At 35.4% G+C, this 18,636-nt stretch overlaps 2 protein-coding genes across 3 annotated transcripts; one reads left to right on the top strand and one right to left on the bottom strand.

Annotated features, from left to right (window-relative positions):
• Positions 1–8,513: 8,513 nt before the first annotated feature.
• On the bottom strand, positions 8,514–16,017 carry LOC117332412 (zinc finger protein 43-like). Of its 2 annotated transcripts, none has more exons than XM_033891298.1 (2): positions 15,628–16,017; positions 8,514–12,165 (listed from the first exon to the last, which is right to left on the bottom strand). In XM_033891298.1, the coding sequence occupies exon 2, from the start codon at positions 11,877–11,879 to the stop codon at positions 10,248–10,250; it is 1,632 nt and encodes a 543-aa protein (XP_033747189.1). In that variant the 5' UTR covers positions 11,880–12,165; positions 15,628–16,017; the 3' UTR covers positions 8,514–10,247. The 2 variants fall into 2 exon arrangements, with proteins under 2 accessions (XP_033747189.1, XP_033747190.1); XM_033891299.1 differs by lacking the exon at positions 15,628–16,017 and adding an exon at positions 12,656–13,121.
• A 977-nt stretch (positions 16,018–16,994) lies between these two features.
• LOC117332975 (putative nuclease HARBI1) lies at positions 16,995–18,423 on the top strand. Its single transcript, XM_033892066.1, has 3 exons — positions 16,995–17,219; positions 17,835–18,168; positions 18,398–18,423. Exons 1-3 carry the CDS (start codon positions 16,995–16,997, stop codon positions 18,421–18,423), a joined length of 585 nt encoding a protein of 194 aa, XP_033747957.1.
• Positions 18,424–18,636: the final 213 nt, after the last annotated feature.

The raw sequence follows: 18,636 nt of genomic DNA, 5'->3' as shown, positions 1-18,636 counted from the left end.
TGCAGTCCACTAAAATTTTATCTATTTCATAAAAATCTTATAGATAGTCCTCTATGCATGTGTAATCATGAAGATGAGACCAACGAACATTTCTTATTACGTTGTCCACTTTTCGCACAGTTTCGCTTACGTTGTTTTAGTGCTCTAAACTATCCCTTATCAACTGAAATACTACTCTTCGGTGATAACGAACTCACGTATGATGAAAATCTTTTGATTTTTTCCAGTGTTCAAGAATTTATAATTATTTCTAAAAGATTTGAATGATTGTTTTTATTTTTTATTCTTTATTGTTTGCACAGCTGCTACAGCAGGTTGTATATCTCATGTCATGGCATAAAATTCCTCTCTGATCTTTTTCTTCTGGTCTTTTCATCTCTCCTTTTTCCGAATTTCCCCATTTTTCATTTATTCAAGTATTACATTGCTCACTTACGTATTCTCCCACTTGCTGCCGTTTACTCAATGTGTCATAAAAGGAAACGGATTAATATAAGTCTTATACTTGTTTCCGAATCCTATTCACATTATGATTGTATGATTGTGTATTGTATATGTATGAATTGAATGAATAAAATAAAGTTTATATTAAAATTACCAAAACGGTCCAGGATACTCCTTTTTTTTTTAGTGAAGTGAACTTTAAACTGTTGAATGCTTTATTTTATTTGACATTTCATTCATTGTTGTTCTTAATTTCAATTCGGTCAAACGTTTAGAAAATACTTTATTTTATATCAGAAATCGGGCACTTTCACGTGACGAGGAAGACACAAATTAGCATGTTATTCAAGCTTTGGGTCAAAATTTTCCAAAAGGTCCTGGATATTCCTTTTTTCTAGTGAAGTGAAATTTAATCTGTTGAATGCTTTATTTTATTTGACATTTCATACCTTGTTGGTTTTCATTTCAAATCGGTCAGACGTTTAGAAAATACTTTATTTTATATCAGAAATCCGGCACTTTCACGTGATGAGGAAGACACAAATTAACACGCTACTAAGTGATGGGTCAAAATTACCAAAACGGTCCAGGATACTCCTTTTTTTCTAGTTAAGTGAACTTTAATCTGTTGAATGCTACGCTACTAAGTGATGGACATTCTTCTTAATCTCTTAATTCTCAAAATGACCAAAACGGTCCTAAATACGGTTTTTTCTAGGGAAGTGAATTCGAAGTTGTATCTGTTAAATGATATATCTTCCTTGAGATTTCATACAAGGATGCTCTTAATTTCAAACTGATTATTACAAATACACCATTTTATATATTATTTTAACACAATACTTATTAATTTACCATAAATTGATTCATTGTGAATGTGAAAAATGCGTCTGCTTGTTGCGTCCTGTGCCACCCAGTATGTACGTTAATTGACCACCTCCAGCTAGATGTCACCATATTAACACCCCAAACCCCAACCCCCTCCGGGCATGGACGGTTTTACCTACAGCTTATACATGTATCTTCAATGCCGGTACAGGTAGAACTGTGATCTAAAGTTCTCTGGCTGCAGTTCAAAGGAATCTTACAACTTACCTGTGATAAAATTCACAACTAATTACCTGGCTGTGATCGGGTGACATGTTGACAAACGGTGATGAGTACACAAGCACATTCACACATGTTCCTAATAATTTGATAGTTGTATAATTGTCTGTTGCCAATGTCAGGAGGTATCAAACGCTATTTTTATCAGCGGTATTATCAAGCAGGGACATACATATCTTATATGTCCCTTTTTCAAGTAGTCATTGAGGAACATACAATGTCAAACTTTTTAGGAAAATCAAAATCAGGAATGATATGCATAGACAAAAAATATTACGAGAAAGATATTACGGTCGGTTAATTTATGTACATATCCCAGTGGACACAAAACGTTCGGAGAACGTCCGGAAAACGTCCTTTTCAGGTCACAACGTCCGGGACTTTCTTACAACGTTGTGAGAACGTTTTATGTCAAACGTTAGTGCAACGTTAGCTTTTAACGTTGTAACAACGTTGTAACAAGGTTTTAATGCAAACTTTGTGTATTTGATGTTAATTTTAAAAGGCTTGCAAGTTTACACAAATGCCAAAGACATACCGAACGAAAACATAAAATTTCATGATAAAGATAAATTTAATTATCTAATTTGCTCGAAATTTTATTTGTCAATAATGAATATGTTTAGATTAGTTTAAAAGCAACCTACGTCGCCTATAATGTGCCCTAATGATATAATATCGATCATTGATCCTTTCCTGATCCAATTTTGCTGTTAGACCTCCTTTTATACAAATAAATGTGATCAAACGAACTTACAAGGTTACGATAACAAATCGGTGTTACCTCCCTTTATGTTGCAATATATATCCGCCAGGGTGCAATACAAACATTCACATTCATTGCAAAAATATTTTTTTAAACGACTTTAATTTCAGTTTTAACTGCATGAAAATATCATGTTTGGGTTGAAACCGTTGCAATTTTTTTTCGGGAAAAGAAATAGATAGAGAGAAGAAAAACGAGTATTGATATTTGCGCGGTAATTTTAACTTCCGGTTCTTTGTTCGGCAAACACACGTGGGCCGTACACACACACATTTCAATCGGACTGTTGACTTGCTATACTGGATTATGTATTTGCTTTCAAAATAACATATGGAATCAACTTTCTTCCCGAATACAGATCAGTAATTCAAGGTAAGTTCTATATGATTCGTATTTTGTTTATTACACTGCGTTTGATTTTGACTTGTGTTTATTTACAAACAGATCGCGGGCATGTTATGATTTATCTTCACGTACGTACGCCGTACGTACAACGGATGTACGTTTTTGGTATCACCGGGTCTGTGATAAGACACACTAAAAAATCCTCTAAACTTTGTCATAGTAAAAATAGTATCCGTCCGGAAACTGTTTTAACGTCTCAAACTATGACAGTCAAAACTTAGATTTTTTTGTTTTGTTACACCCGGCGATTTTAGGTAAACTTTATCTGAACAAAACAATAGTAATTGATATTATTTACGGTCCGTCACTGTGTCACTGGACGATCTGAGCCTTGATCTAACACTAGGTTCAGTGTTAGGCGCAGGCGCACAGCCAAATCTCGCGACATAAAGCTTCCGCTCCAGATAACAAACGGGACATGCGTGATGTTGCGAGATTTACCTATCCTTCGAATCTCTGGTATATACGTCTCTGCTAATACTGATGTAAAGGGTTTGTAAGATTCATCGAACGTACACCGATGATTTTGGATATTGTGACTTCCGTTTTACACAATTTTACCATAATGGTTGTTACAAAATGCGTGTTCTATATTTGTATTATTGTTCTGAAAGTGATCATTCAGGAAACTGATACGTAGCACCTCGATCAGTTCCACCATATATTCAATCCATATGACAAAGTATCAAAAGCCACCAAAGTCAAACTTATTTCGTAACGACAGACATACAAACCAATAGAATAGGTTTCAGTTGTCGCTAGCGCATTGATGTTGCATAGGGACAATAGCATGCTTCAATGACGATATTTCAGCATTCCGTGTAAAAAGTTATACTTTTCACAAGTTCAGGTTTTTCACCTTTTTCCCCCATAAAACCCAAATATTGAAATTTAAAATATGTTTGGTCCAACGGAAATTCAAAGATAAATGTTTGTATGTTGTCTGATTACAAGAATGTTCTTTTAGATTAGAAATAGACAGTTCCGATAGAAAAAGAGCCGACCAGCGGCCTCTTATGTTATAGGAGTAAATTTTCTAGTTTCCGAACATTGACACAAATTCGTGGAAACGACTGGTTAATGAATGGTATTCCTCAAAATTGTTATCACTTTAAAATTTGCTAAATGAAATATATCCTGAAGAATATATACATATTCCTACGGGTCCAAAACAAGACTTATCTGCATCTTAATTTCAACAATCTGATATTTGAAGAAATTATTTTCAATATATTTATATTACCGGGTACAATATCATGACTGTCTTTTTCACGAAAATAAATATAGTTTACATAGAAGTGACAATGCAGCCATATACCCATAAACTAGTCGGCCATTTGTACTAATTTGTAATAATATGAATGATTTACGTTTCGGAGTGGTACGATATTTGAGTAAATACTATTATCAAAAGGGGCGCAATTTGGTTTGTTTTACGTCCTACAGGGTCATTTAAGGACGTGCCAGGTTTTGGAGGTGGAGGAAAGCCGGAGTACCCGAAGAAAAAACCACCGGCCAACGGTCAGTAACTGGCAACTGCCCCACGTAGGTTTCGAACTCGCAACCCAGAGGTGGAGGGCTAGTGTTAAAGTGTCCGGACACCTTAACCGCTCGGCCACCGCGGCCCCTAAAAAGGGGGCGCAAACAGTGTATACAGTAAGTTTCGACTCAAAAAGACAAGTTAATACTTTTGGGGGGAAATGGTTGGAGGAAATTTGATTAATAAGATTGTTAGGTCAATAAATCTATAAATTAAGACAGTCAATGCGTTTTAACTAAATATAATTGGTTTAAAGTACAAATAACGTTTAAAAATTGAATTGGTTTTCCTCCATGGGGACAACTGATATATGACCATTCCGAATATCATTCGATATCATCAAATTGTATATCAATATGCACATATAGTATATGTCTAGAAAACCGCATTTGCATACACATTGTCTGATATACCGTGGAACTTTCATGGCGTGAAATGGAGTTGTCGGTTGAGATCAGTTTCACAAATTAATAGCAAAAACGATGAGGTTATGTCTATTATTTCATCACTGGCGTGTGTCAGTTTTGTCAATGTTGTGAGTATATACTTTATTTTTTTTTGATTTGACAATTACAGTCCAACCCGGTTATGACGAATTTCTGGGGACCCCTCAAATGTGTCCGTGATATACGGGTTGCGTATTATGTCGGGTCGTATTTCCAAAATGCCACACCATGTATCACATGTACACTTCGTACATGTATGTTTGTATACACAAGTTTCATGTTACGCATTCCTCACTAAAAATAAACAAAACTGCATTTTGATTTAATTATTTAATATCAAAAATAAAACGTTTAAAACATTGTACATTGTAAGTGTGTGGCGTTCAGTCTTTAGTTATTTACAGTTAGCCTGCCAATACACAATAGGCCTACAACGGCTACACGGTCGCGCTAATCACTTTTTACAGCTGCGAACAAATCACTAACCAGTGTTTCTTTTTCTTTTTCCGAGCTGACATTACCTACAAATATATTCAGGTCCAAGAGATTTTTCAAAAAACACAATCTTGAATATCATTTTGATTTTGAACGAATGACTTCAACTTGTCGAGGCATTCGCGGGCCTCGCGATCTGTAATCTTGACGTGTTTCCGGGTCAGTACTATCATCATCGTCATCATCGCTCTCGTGGAGTTCTGTTCCTTTCACAGAAATAATTAACATTATTCAATTGAACACTACTCATTTACCTGTACATTATAACTGCCTTCTTTACTTACATTAAAACCCCGCTAACTCGATCTCGAAGGAAAACGACGTGTTCGAGTTATATGAGGTTAATTCTTGATTATTAAATAAGGGGTCAGTTTTGTAAAACTTAAAGACTATCTTAGGTAAGGCTGATGCTTTCAATGAAGTTAGAACAAAAAGATGGTCCATTGAAAACAAGGACAGCGCCGATGTATCACATAATGTGCCAATGTGTGACGACCATATAGCTAAGTCAGCGGAGACAATTTATATCAAGTCAGGAAATATTATAAATATTGCCTAATTGTATAAATCACGTTTCTTTCACTCTATGGGGAGCTCTCTACCAGGTTCGAGCAGTTTTATAAATAGATCATAAGAAAAACGGACGACGGATTGTCAAGTACAAATTCAAGCAATTATCAATCCAAATACGATGTATATAAATGTATATATATATATGATTAATTGGAAATGCTCATGATCCTTTATCAGAAATATTTTGATATAAAATGTTCTTTTTTTCCCATCAGAAATCAAACAATACATGTAACACACAACAAGAATTTGTATGCATATATATTTTATTCATTAGTAAATGTACCATGAGTATGACACTAATGCACATGTAAGTTATAAATTTCTTTTATACACATTCTTGATAGTATTCTGCTGAAGTTGTATTTTTGTATGTTAATATTTTATCACCAAAGGCTCAAGAACTTGATATTAAACTGATACAATAAAGAAAACAATTATTTGGTGTCGTGCAATCATTGTTAGGCCAAATAAAATTTTAATTGTGTTTCCCCTTTCCCGACGTACCCTTTTTATTTATTTATTTATTTATTTTTTTGATACAACTGCCAATTAATTGGTTGGCTTACATATTTGTAGGCTTAAATAGTAGTAGACTGAACATTGAATTTCATTTCATCAAAGGTGTTTTTCAGATGAAATTTAATGTAACAGTTATGAATAAACAAAGAGTTGTGAATGTTGACGCTACATGTATCTACAGTCAAACCTCGATGATTCGAACTTCGTTGATTCGAATTTCTCGCTGTATCGAACTTTTTGCTTGGTCCCGAATTTTCTCACTATATAACACTACTAACGAAACTATGTATGATTCGAATTTTTATAAATCGAAGTTTTCGATGTATCGAACTTTTTTCATGACCCGTTAGCTATGATATTATAGGTAATTGACATCTCATGATTCGAACAAAAAATTTACCTGTACTGACCACTGACAGGTGTTTGTCTTGACCCCTGCGGCAAGATTTCACACCTCTCCCCCAAATGCCCTGACTGACAATAGGGATAAGGATAGCGTGTGTTGTCACTCCCGGTCATGGGGTTAATTAATAATCAGACCAAATTGATAGATAAAAGGTGTATTTAGAAGCCATGACATTTAATCACTCCGGTAAAACATTTCGGTAGTCGCCTCTGATAATCTCCGCCGCCATTGAAATCAGCGGTCGGTGAGTAAATTTTACGGAACTGTAAAACAACCGGACCAATTTTAAACACAAACAATTAGCGATGGCTTCACTCATATTCAAAGTGTCACGTTTCAAACTTATACATAAATATCCAAGTAAATCGATTATTTGTCATTCAATCATGCATTCTCCAACCGATCGGCATTCCGTATTTTATATGCACATAACGTAAACGTACGTGTCTTTAGCAGAAAAGCCTAACGACTTACGTAGTGTGCATTGTACTTCTTTTGCTTTATCTGTTAAACGCGATATAAGCGTTTTGTAACCGATACAAATTTTGTTTAATTAATAAAATGCTTAGGTAAAATTAATGAAAAGAATTTTTATTTTGTTGTGTTTGAGGTATAAATTAACTAAACTTTTCGATGTGAGCCTGACAGGCGACGATCAACACGAAGACACTGAGGACATGTAAAACGTTAACAGATATGGTCATTATCAAGAAAACATCAATCTATTGTCAACCATGAATAATTCGAAGTCCCGCTGTTTCGAAGTTTTTCTGTTAGTCCCTTGAACTTCGAAACATCGAAGTTTGACTGTACTTAGTAATTTTAAATCATATATCAAAATATGGATTACCTTCAAATAAAACATAAAGGTTTTGGTCGGGAAAGGAATGAAATAAAAAATGAAATAAATTCATGGGTTTGTCCTACCTTCCTACCTTATTTTTTTCGGAGCCGAAATGGAAAACACAATTATAATTTTATTTGGCCCTATGTGCACCGAGATTCTAGGCTATTTTAAATGAAAGTATAATGCAGAAGTTAAACCCTGTTTATCCGCCAAATGGCACATACATGCCCTTAACATCCAGAACAATGATGTTAAGTTCGCTGGATATTTTAGCTTGATAGCGACGTCAATGTTAACAGTACACCTATAACTCGCGCGGACAGGTACTGGAATGATACAGTATGATAGTATCGTTTTTAATGATCTAGGTACGGTAAATCCGAAACACATGCAATATAAAACTAATATCAGTCGTGTAATGACGCGGAAGATATGAGTCTTGCATCACCACAAATATTACATTATCGCATACGTCTGGCATTCTGTATCACCGATACGCTTCGTTTGACATAGCGTATTAGACGCAAGCGTCTGAAGGACCGTTAGTGTCATGTTCTAATTCTCATCCGGAAAGGAGGAACATATTTGGAAAAGGTTAATTGTGTTTGGTAAATCAATAAATAAAATTCTTTTAGAGAAGAAAAAAAAATCACCAGTAACATAGATTACAACATGATTAAGGAAAGAAAATGGTTAAGATTTAAGAAAAAACACCATTAATCTCATATTCCAAAATAATTGCTTGAATTTGTTAATTTGAGCCATACATGAAGCAAAATGTTTGGGTTACCAGTAAAGTAAACGGCCATGCTTTAAAAAAAAGCAATATGGTGAGGTGTATTTTTTTAAAGCATAAAAATAGAATTTTGAATTAAGCCAGAAAAAGGGGTCATTTTTCTGTTTATTAGACCCCCCCCCCCCCCCCCCCCCCCCCAAAAAAGAAGAAAATAAGAACAAAAAACAAACAAATTAAACAAACAAACAAAAACAAACAAACGTGTTTTTTTTCTTAGACAATTTCTCACTAAAATAATAGGCTTTTCGTATGAATTAGCAATATTTTGTTAACCATCCAAAGAATCTTCTCTTTTTTGACAATTATGAATGATATTGCTCATACGAATGATATGAATAGGATATAAACTTCTTGTTATGCTTTAGGTGGATATTATTGGGGAAAGAAAAAAATCTACCAAAATCCTTAAAAAAATATGGTTCAGCTATCAATTAATACATATCATTATGTGGCCCTGGTAGTAAAACGAACGTGGTGTTATATGTTTTTATGTGCTTTTTGTGATAAGTACATTGAACATTTAAAAAAAGGAAATCTATCAGAGGGAACCCGAAGGGTCGGTCTACATTACTAGAAATTATTGTGACCATTTTTGCACGGTTAATAAGCAATCGTTGAAAAAAAAATGTATTTCGATACACAGTTATCTATTGTATTAGTAATCAGTATGAAGTATAATGATTTATTTTGAAATTTATAAAAAAATTATTACGAATTCGGAAATTTATATTCAGATGGCACGGTATGTCCAAAGGGCAGTATATTTGTAAACGTGGCTACTACCTGTTGACACGGACACTGCCCCGGGTATACAATGCCATTTACATGAGAACTCTGTCTATTTGGACACGAGTTATATATTTACCTAGTATTTAGTGATTTGGATTATGTAATTCACATCGTCCCTAGCATAAAAGTAAGCATTGGGACACGAAGAGTAAGTTAGGAAGGAGAGAGAGATAGGTGACTAGTCCTCGGGACAGTCCGGCCAGTAGGCCGGGCGGGGACACTCTCGACCTCACTGAACATGTACTTTGTAAATACCATATATGTATAGGACTTGTACATAATAAATACGAAGAAGAGTCTACGGCGTCGATCATCATTCTTATAGTCATCTACATACACCATACACAACATTCTACAAGTGACTATACAACGTGTAGTTCACATTTGGCGCCGCGACATTGCTGACGTTCCAAGAAGACCACCACTATACGATCAACGCCATTAAAAAGATCAAGGCCATTACAAGGATCAAGGCCATTACAAAAATCTGCACAAACACTACACGATCGACGCCATTACAAGAATCAACGCCATCAGAAGAACTTATAATGAGCACCTTCCTTAAAGAAATCACCTATTGAAGGACCATCGCCACAATTACAGCAAGCATTACAGGAGCAAGAAGACACTTTTCCAGCAACACCAGACCACCATTTGCTTCATTTTAAAGTTTTTGGGGGGATTTGATTTTATACAAAATGTTATTATGTCAGCAAACAATAAAGACTTGATGAAAAGCATGTCAATTATCAACATTTATAATATTGTTTCTTACTTTAATAAAAACTTTGTAGTGTCGGTATAGAACCATCACATCATTCACAGGAAAAACAAACCTGCTTTTCCGACACATGTGCACACGCTTCGATCGACAGCAGTACTCCATGGTCAGATGCAGCCATTTGTGACACAGTTAAAAAGTATCGGATATGCACCTGTAGGATATATTAGGACTCTATCAAGACCATACCATAAGTTTGTCGACTACTGGTACTGGAGTACTGCATGTCCGAATAATGGTGTTCTACACACTACCCAGTTACCAGCATTTATCGTTATTTGTTTTCAGCCACATTACACCATGAAAATTATCAATTGTATTCATCCTTATTCACCTTCTAGTCTGTATTCCATAGTAATGCTGTACCATATTCTCAACGCTATACGTAATCACCGGAACACCTTCCTCCGTCTTCAGGACCTTCATTCCGGGATACATTACATTACTATAGTACGTGTATTTACTTACATGTCTATCAATACCAGCATCATAAGCCTCAGAAACACTGGCGTTACCGCCATCACTTTTGTCAATACCGCCAATGGACGTAGCGTTTACATTAGTTGTCTCGCTTACACCGACTTTCTCGCTTTCACTGACATTCTCGCTTGCACTGAGAGTCTCAGTTACCCTAACGCCGGTTTTCCCGCTAATACAGGTAGCCTTACAAACACTGACAGGCTCATCAACACAAGTTTCATCACTCATTTCAAAGTTTTGAAAAGAGTTATCGGCTTGTTTAGTGTAATTTGTGGTGTTTTGTGACATTTGAGGAATTTGCTGTAGGGACACTGATTTAACCTTATCATCACTACAGTAGATCTGATCTGTTGTAACTGCCGTGTCATAAGTTGCCTTGTTACACATGCCCCCGGTATGTGTTAATTTATGTCTTTTAAAAGATGATGATCGACTTAATTGTTCACCACAAACATCACATTTGTAAGAATTCTTTATCACATGTGCTATCAGATGACGTTTAAGAGTTGATTTGTGACCGAATCCACTTCCGCAAATATCACATTTGTAAGGTTTCTCTCCAGTATGTGTTATTTTATGTGTTTTCAGATCATATGGTCGTCTAAATCCCTTACCACAAATATCACATTTGTGAGATTTCTCTTCGGTATGCGTTTCTTGATGTAGCTTAAGTAAATATAATTTACAAAATGCCTTACCACAAACATCACATTTGTGACGTTTTTCTATGTCCTGGCTTATCTTATGTCTCTTTGGACCTATTTTCTGACCTAATCCTTTGTTATCAGTATTCCATTGTAAAAAGTTCTCTCCAGTATGTGTTATCAGATGTAGCTTAAGGGGATATGGCCGACAAAATCCCTTACCACATACATCACACGTGTAAGGCTTCTCTCCAGTATGTATCATGTTATGTTGCTTTAGTAAAGATGCGTAACTAAATATCTTTCCACAAACATCACATTTGTAAGATTTCTCTCTGGTATGTGTTGTCCGATGTCGACGGAGCTTATATTTCCTACGAAAGCCTTCACCACAAATATCGCATGTGAATGTTTTTTCTCTAGTATGTGTTGTTTTATGTTTTTTTAGATCATAAGATCGTCTGTATTCTTTATCACAAATATCACATTTGTAATGTATCTCTCTTGTATGGGCCTTCCGATGAACGCTAAGAGCTGCTTTCCCACCGAATCCCTTACCACAAACACCACATTTGTAAGGTTTCTCACCAATATGTTCTGCCCGATGATGGCTGAGATCTGATTTAAGACCAAATCCTTTACCACAGATATCACATATGTGTGTCTTTTCTCCAGTATGTCTGATTTTATGTTTCCTAAGATTTGCAGAGAGTTTAAATTTCTTATCACATAAATCGCATTTGTAAAGTTTTTCGTCGGTAGGTGCAACCGCATGACTGTTGGTATATGATTTCAGATCAAATCCTTTGCCACAAATATCGTACTTGTCCAGGTCCATGATTTCGGAAAGCCTATTTTATTGTTCAGAAAATCATTAACTATCTCCGTTATGTGCTATTCTCATTGCTCGAGGTTGAAAGACTGGAAGAAAATTTTACTAAAAGAGGCATGCTAGTAAGCGGCCTCTCTACTTCTGTGTTGTAATAACATGAATCAATCCATTCCTTAAGAGACCCCGTACTACTTTCATAACGTCTGTAATCCGTAATATCGTTTGCTCAATGGCCGTTAAACTCACATCTCCTCAAACACAAGAGTGAATCAATGAATGTTGAGATAAACATCTGAAACAGAACAAAGTTAAACGTTAATGGGCTGTTACATACAGTAGCTTAAATCCAGGTTTCCTTAGAAATATCACAATCAAAAGCATTTTGACAAAAGTTGAAATACATACAAAATTCAATATTTTTGATGTGATAAGGAACGTAGAATTGTACATCAATCTGACAGCAACAGTTCCGCTATTTTCCTTTTTATTGGATTAATTTGAATAATTAAGGTATACATGTAATTATAAAGGTTTCCGTTTACAGCACTGATTAGCCGAAGGTCGCTGTCAGTTTATGCCAATCATACTTAATAGCTTTAAGAAAGTGGAAACTTATTCATGAGGATCATTTTTATCATTTTTGAGACGTTAAATGATTCTGGCTAAATGAGTAAACGTAAGGCCCAAATAATTCACAATTGTTTTGACGATATGATATCGTTAAAGTAAGCATTTTATTATTTACATAATGGATGGGTATAATATTTAATGTTTTGTATTACTTTCTTCCTGGAGATGTCGTAGATGTTGGTGAAGTCATTATTGTACACTCCTTGGTTGACAATTTTTTTTAATCCTGGTTTACACACATAGTAAACATACAAACATAATTCCAACAGTAGTGTAATGAATTATCCTGGGCTTTCAGTCCAGGACATTGTCTTGGAGTGGCCCGTTGACCGCCTCCCGACTACTGCCCCGAACTACTTAATATGTGGTACTTAAATACCAAAGATACACGTGTCCAGTAGTCCACGTGGCATGGTGATATACACATTTACGTAATATTATTAGATAATACATGCTAACGCCAGGTATTTAACCCCCTGGCACTTAAAATAGTCCACAGACATGTGGTCAATATAAATCAAATAACCTGGCTTACTTCATGTCTGGTAAATATCTGGCTGTTTGACAATACCTATACACGTGTACATGTACTTATGGACTAATATTTTTGTGTATTTAAATTAAGAATTTTTAAAATAAACAAGTTTCGGTACATAGGTGTCAGTATAAAAAAACACATTAAATACTAAATATTATATCTGAAAGAAAGAATGATTTCAAATAAGATATGATTTGACATCATACTACTGAATTTTAAAGTAAACCATTAATGTATCGATTTTCAAAGTTATATATATGTGTGAGATAGTCTATGGTTAAATGCATATCATAAAAAGATATTGTCCAACTTGTTTGCAAACAATATTATATATTAACTTATTCTATTCAGATTTATATGTAGATATGAATTGAAGTATAAAATGGACATGAAACAAATGATTATATGTATGTATATGTGTAAAATCAATCGTATGACAGAGTAAATTCACCTTAGTTATCAGAAAATGTTTTAGAATTAGAACGATGACTTGACATTGCAGATTCACGAAAGTTACTGAAATAGAACAAAAATCAATAAATGTAAAACGCTTGTAACTACCACATTAATTGGTACTACAAGGAGATTATTAAGTACATGTAGTACATGTATTACAGGAATATCATTTAGACAACTTCTTAGTTGTTGAAATAGCTGATGTTTTTCTAATTACTGGCAAATTAGCTTACGCGTGCACGTGTATATCTCACCGGTCGTCCCACTCTTAAAATGTTGACCTTTAAGCAGAAATAGCAACTACTTATATATCTATAGACTCTGGTATGTCTCGCCAAGGATATAGAACCCAAAGCATTCCTCATTGCTCTTAACGGCGAAAACTCAAGAAAAGGCCAAATGTGAACCAGTGTCAAGGGACTTTTTAACAACATTTTTCAAATCATGATCTAATAATTTCTGGTAGAACTTCCTTGACAAAACTTTTTGAAATTCTATAATTTGTAATTCTCTTCCAACTGGTATTATTCAAAGATGATATACTCAGTGGTTATGCGACAAATTAGAAATGAAATTTTCACTAATTAAGTGATTAAGCTAATCAACTTTTGAACAACTGGTGGTTAACAGGCTACTAGTATAATTATACAAACTGCTTCTGAACATATTAATGAACACATCAAGCCAAGCAATTTGCAATTAGAGTGGATCAACGAGTTTACCGAATCAAGTATAGGATATTGGTTATACTGTGGAAGTTTTTATGCTACATGTACATTGTGTACGCAATAACATTCTTGAATGTTTTTATCTTATTTTAAAAATATGTACTAATATCATATGACTATGTATATGTTTGTTCTTCAAACCTTATTCCTATAATCTATATTCTCGCTTATAGGAAGCACCCACTCCATATGTTAATTAATCAAACCAACCCCTACAGGCCCCACAAACACACTTTCCTTATAGGGACTTGGTTTACATGAAACAGCAGCTGATTGGCTGAATAAGTTGTGCGAGTACATGTTGTCGGTTTGTGACGAGTCGTCCTGACATTCGGTTTTCGTCACGATAATAGGATCTTTCGATCACCTTTTTGTTTGGTTTCTAATGCCTAAATTTTACCTTTCTACACAATTACATCTATATGGTTTTAATATTGGTTCCATTTCGTTTAAACGAACTAATTTTAATATGGGATTGGCCACCCGATATTGTCACTGCAACCCGCTGTTTGGGCCGAGTTTTGCGGGACGAAATGTACATATCGAGGGAAAAAAACAATAACAAAAACATTCATGACATAACACGCGCTGTCATCACATCGAATCGACCCGCGATGCTTTTCTGTTAAACCTTTAAGTTATATTATTTATTTATTTGTTCATTCATTCATTCATTTACTTTTAGCATCTGTACACTACCAAAGATGTTTCCTTATTAATCATAATAGGCCCTCGGCGAATTTAGTATCGACCGAGGGGGATCATTTTTACAACATTATGATACTTTTTGTTGTTTATACCTACTATATTTGTGTAACTGTTCCATGCTTCTATGTCTATATGTGATCGTATAACATTTTGAGAATAAACATAACTTTTGTGACATACTCTCTCATACTACATGTATATCGAATTTATTTTAAATTCTCGATGATTCAATTAAAACATTTACCGAAACTCTTACTTCTATTGCCGAAAAAACGATACCAAAGTCCGTTCCAAAACCTACAAAGTTTCTTTTATCTGAAGAATCTTTTATTAATAGATCCGGCCGAAAGGCAGCTCTAAGACGATTTTTGACTTCCCCAACTGTCGAAAATTACAATAATTTTAAAATTTGGAGAGCAAAGGCTCGGCGATCTATTAAATCCGATAAAAAGAATAGCTGTTTTTGTTTAACCGCCTATTAACAGCCAGGGTCATTTAAGGACGTGCCAGGTTTTATAGGTGGAGGAAAGCCGGAGTACCCGGAGAAAAACCACCGGCCTACGGTCAGTACCTGGCAACTGCCCCACGTAGGTTTCGAACTCGCAACCCAACAAATAAGACAGACAACCAAGTTTAACATATAATATATAATAAATGGATATAATGTAAATGATAGCAATGAAAACATTCTTACCTCTATCAATGTTAAAATGTTTTAAATGAACACAAGGAAAAGAAGGACGTCCTGGTAGTACGGTTGTGGTGTAATTGTCCTCGTACTAGAACTAGTGTAGATCTGACTAGGTTTCAGTGTGGTTACTGTGACACAATGACACGTAAATCCAGTTTAACAATACTGCTGATTGGCCGGAGGTCACTGGCAGTATCACTGATCACATTTCATAGATAAAGGCATGTCCAAACTTATCCTTGGGCTTTAGATTTAAGATCTTTAACATGTAATAAATACTCACGGCTTAATGCGTTTATTTAACCCCCCTGTACCGAAACATGTTTTGTTTCAAAAATGCTAAGTTAAATAGACAAAAATATTGGCGTGTATATGTATAGTCGGACAGCCAGATATTTACCAGACATGCAGTAAGCTAGGTTATCTAATTTATATTGACCAGATGTCTGTTGACCATGTTAAGTGCCAGGGGCATAAGATTAAATACCCGGCGCTATCATGTATTATCTAACAATATTATGTAAACGCTTATATCACCATGCCACGTGGACTACTGGACATGTGTATCTTTGGTATTTAAGGACCACATATTAGGTAGTTCGGGCTAGTCCGTCGGACAGGACTTAAAACGGTGCCCCGTGTAAGAATGTCCAACTTGCACGATAAAGATCCCTCTGCGGTCTTTCGATGAAGAGTAGGTGTGATAACGCCAGCCCAGAGGATAGGTTTTTTTTAGGCCAATACTTTATTTTTCATATCATTTAATAGGTATTAATTAGACGGACGTTAAAACTTCGATAAACCAAATTTATATATAGGGTAGGGTCCTCTCTCTTCTCCACTTCTGCGATAGGGTAGGCGTAAATGCTACTAAACAGTGCAAGGTTAGAACTCCTTCGGACTCAGGGAGTCGTCTAAAAAATTACCCATAAGTTCTCCAACCAACTCCCTTCTCTTCTTTCCCACTCTCTTCTTTCACTCCATACAGTGCCCACTCTACTCAATTTCCCATCTGTTCTCGTCAGCTATAAGGCCGTAAGGCCGTAATAGCGGACGTAAAACCCATAAATAAATAAATAAATAAATAAAAGGTAGTTCGGGGCAGAAATCGGGAGGCGGTCAACGGGCCACTCCAAGACAATGTCCTGGGACCGGTTGTTCAAAGGTTGATTAAAAGTTAATCGAGGATTGAAGCTTCATTAATCCATCATTAACTTTTTGACGTCATTTCCAGAAAATGTGACGTTGCTCAAACGTTCATTAACTTTAAATGAGGATTAAAGCTTGATTAACTCCCCAATTTTTAATGAAGGTTAAGGCCTCCATTAAACCAAGATTAAACCTCCTCAACTGCATAGTTCTGCTAAATGATGGCGATGAATCTGTTGTTTGATATTCTGGGAGAGGAAGGGAACCGGGTTCGTCGACCGCGAGTTCACTACGACCGGTCTTCGCCGTTAGCTGACCTAAATGATGACCAACTTAGAGCGAGGTATAGGTTTGGCAGAGCTGGTATCGAATTTATTATTGGCATAGTGAGAGATCGCCTTGAATATCCAACAAAAAGAAGCAACGCGCTATCGGTGGAAATGCAGGTAAACATACAATACTTACAATCCACGTACATTCAAAGCCACTGTCTGTTTGTTTACACTTGCATTGACATCCCATAATTTTGTAAAACGCATATCTGATGACGTAGGACGTACTCGATCCCAAGGGGCACATGTGGGGTTATAACAATTAGTAAAACGATCTAATATAGAAGGTGAATTAATCTATTGTGGCATATATTGTAAATAGTGTTATATTCTTGATCGTGTTTAATTTTCGTTTCTATTATATTCATAATGATTAGTACAGTAGCATAACATATACATGTACCTATCCTTGACATTGTGATCGCTGTCAGCAGGGGTTATGTCACTTCTATAAATTCTATATATGTCTCTGGTTAGACTATAATGTACGTTTGAACGAATAAGTCGGACTTTGCCCACCTACGTGAGATGTTTTATTATAATTTTTTTTCGCGACAGTAGGATTTTACAGTCGAAAAGAAAATCGAATATAATACACACAACATGCTGTGCTAGTTCTATATGAAATATTGTTTGTTTGTTTGGTTATTTTCCAGTCTATAGTTATTATAGAATGGTTTTAGTATTCTGGATACAATTAGCTCTTATTCATCGTACCCATTTTCTCAGGTGCTGATAGCCCTGCGCTTCTATGCGACGGGAACATTCCAACAGGTTGTTGGCGATACAATTATGGCTGATAAATCTACTGTATCGCGGGTGATACGCAAAGTGTCGGAAGTTTTGTCTTCACTGATACCACAATTCATCAAATGGCCGGTCAACAGACAAGACAAATTGAAAATACAACAGGGGTTTTATCAGCATGGTGGATTCCCAGGCGTTGTCGGAAGTATTGATGGTACACACATTCGGATACAAGCACCAACAAAGGACGAACCTAATTTTGTCAACCGGAAAGGCTACCACTCGATCAATGTACAGGCCGTATGTGATCATGAAGGTATCTATAACAAATACGAATTCACAAATAACTGTACAAAAAAAAAAGGTAAAATTTCTGCAGCCAAGGATAAGTCATTTCGCTACTGTTGGAACTATTTATGTACGTAAACCATAATAAAAGGTTGGCCAACCGATGAGTCTACAGTTATGACTTTTATCATCACTAACAACATCACCAACAACAAACTATTAAATATTATACACAGACAGTTGTTTTTTTTTTTTAGAAAATATTGGTCAATCTATCATCTGATCATTTACGAGATGAATAAGTAATATGAATATTGAAAAAAATATGTAAGAAATTCTACCATGTTTGCTAAGCAACGCCAGTTTTGATTGGTTTAAAAACGCGAGTTCGAATCCTACGAAGGCCGTTTTTTTTTTCATCATTTTTTTTTACATTTTCAAAATCAATGTTATATGATGGATGTTCTTGATCGTAGTACAGCAGTGCCTGTAAAGA

This window comes from Pecten maximus, chromosome 8 (genome assembly GCF_902652985.1).
Source record: "Pecten maximus chromosome 8, xPecMax1.1, whole genome shotgun sequence".
Classification (NCBI taxonomy): Eukaryota; Metazoa; Mollusca; class Bivalvia; order Pectinida; family Pectinidae; genus Pecten; species Pecten maximus.
This window is presented reverse-complemented; position numbering and strand designations above follow the sequence as displayed.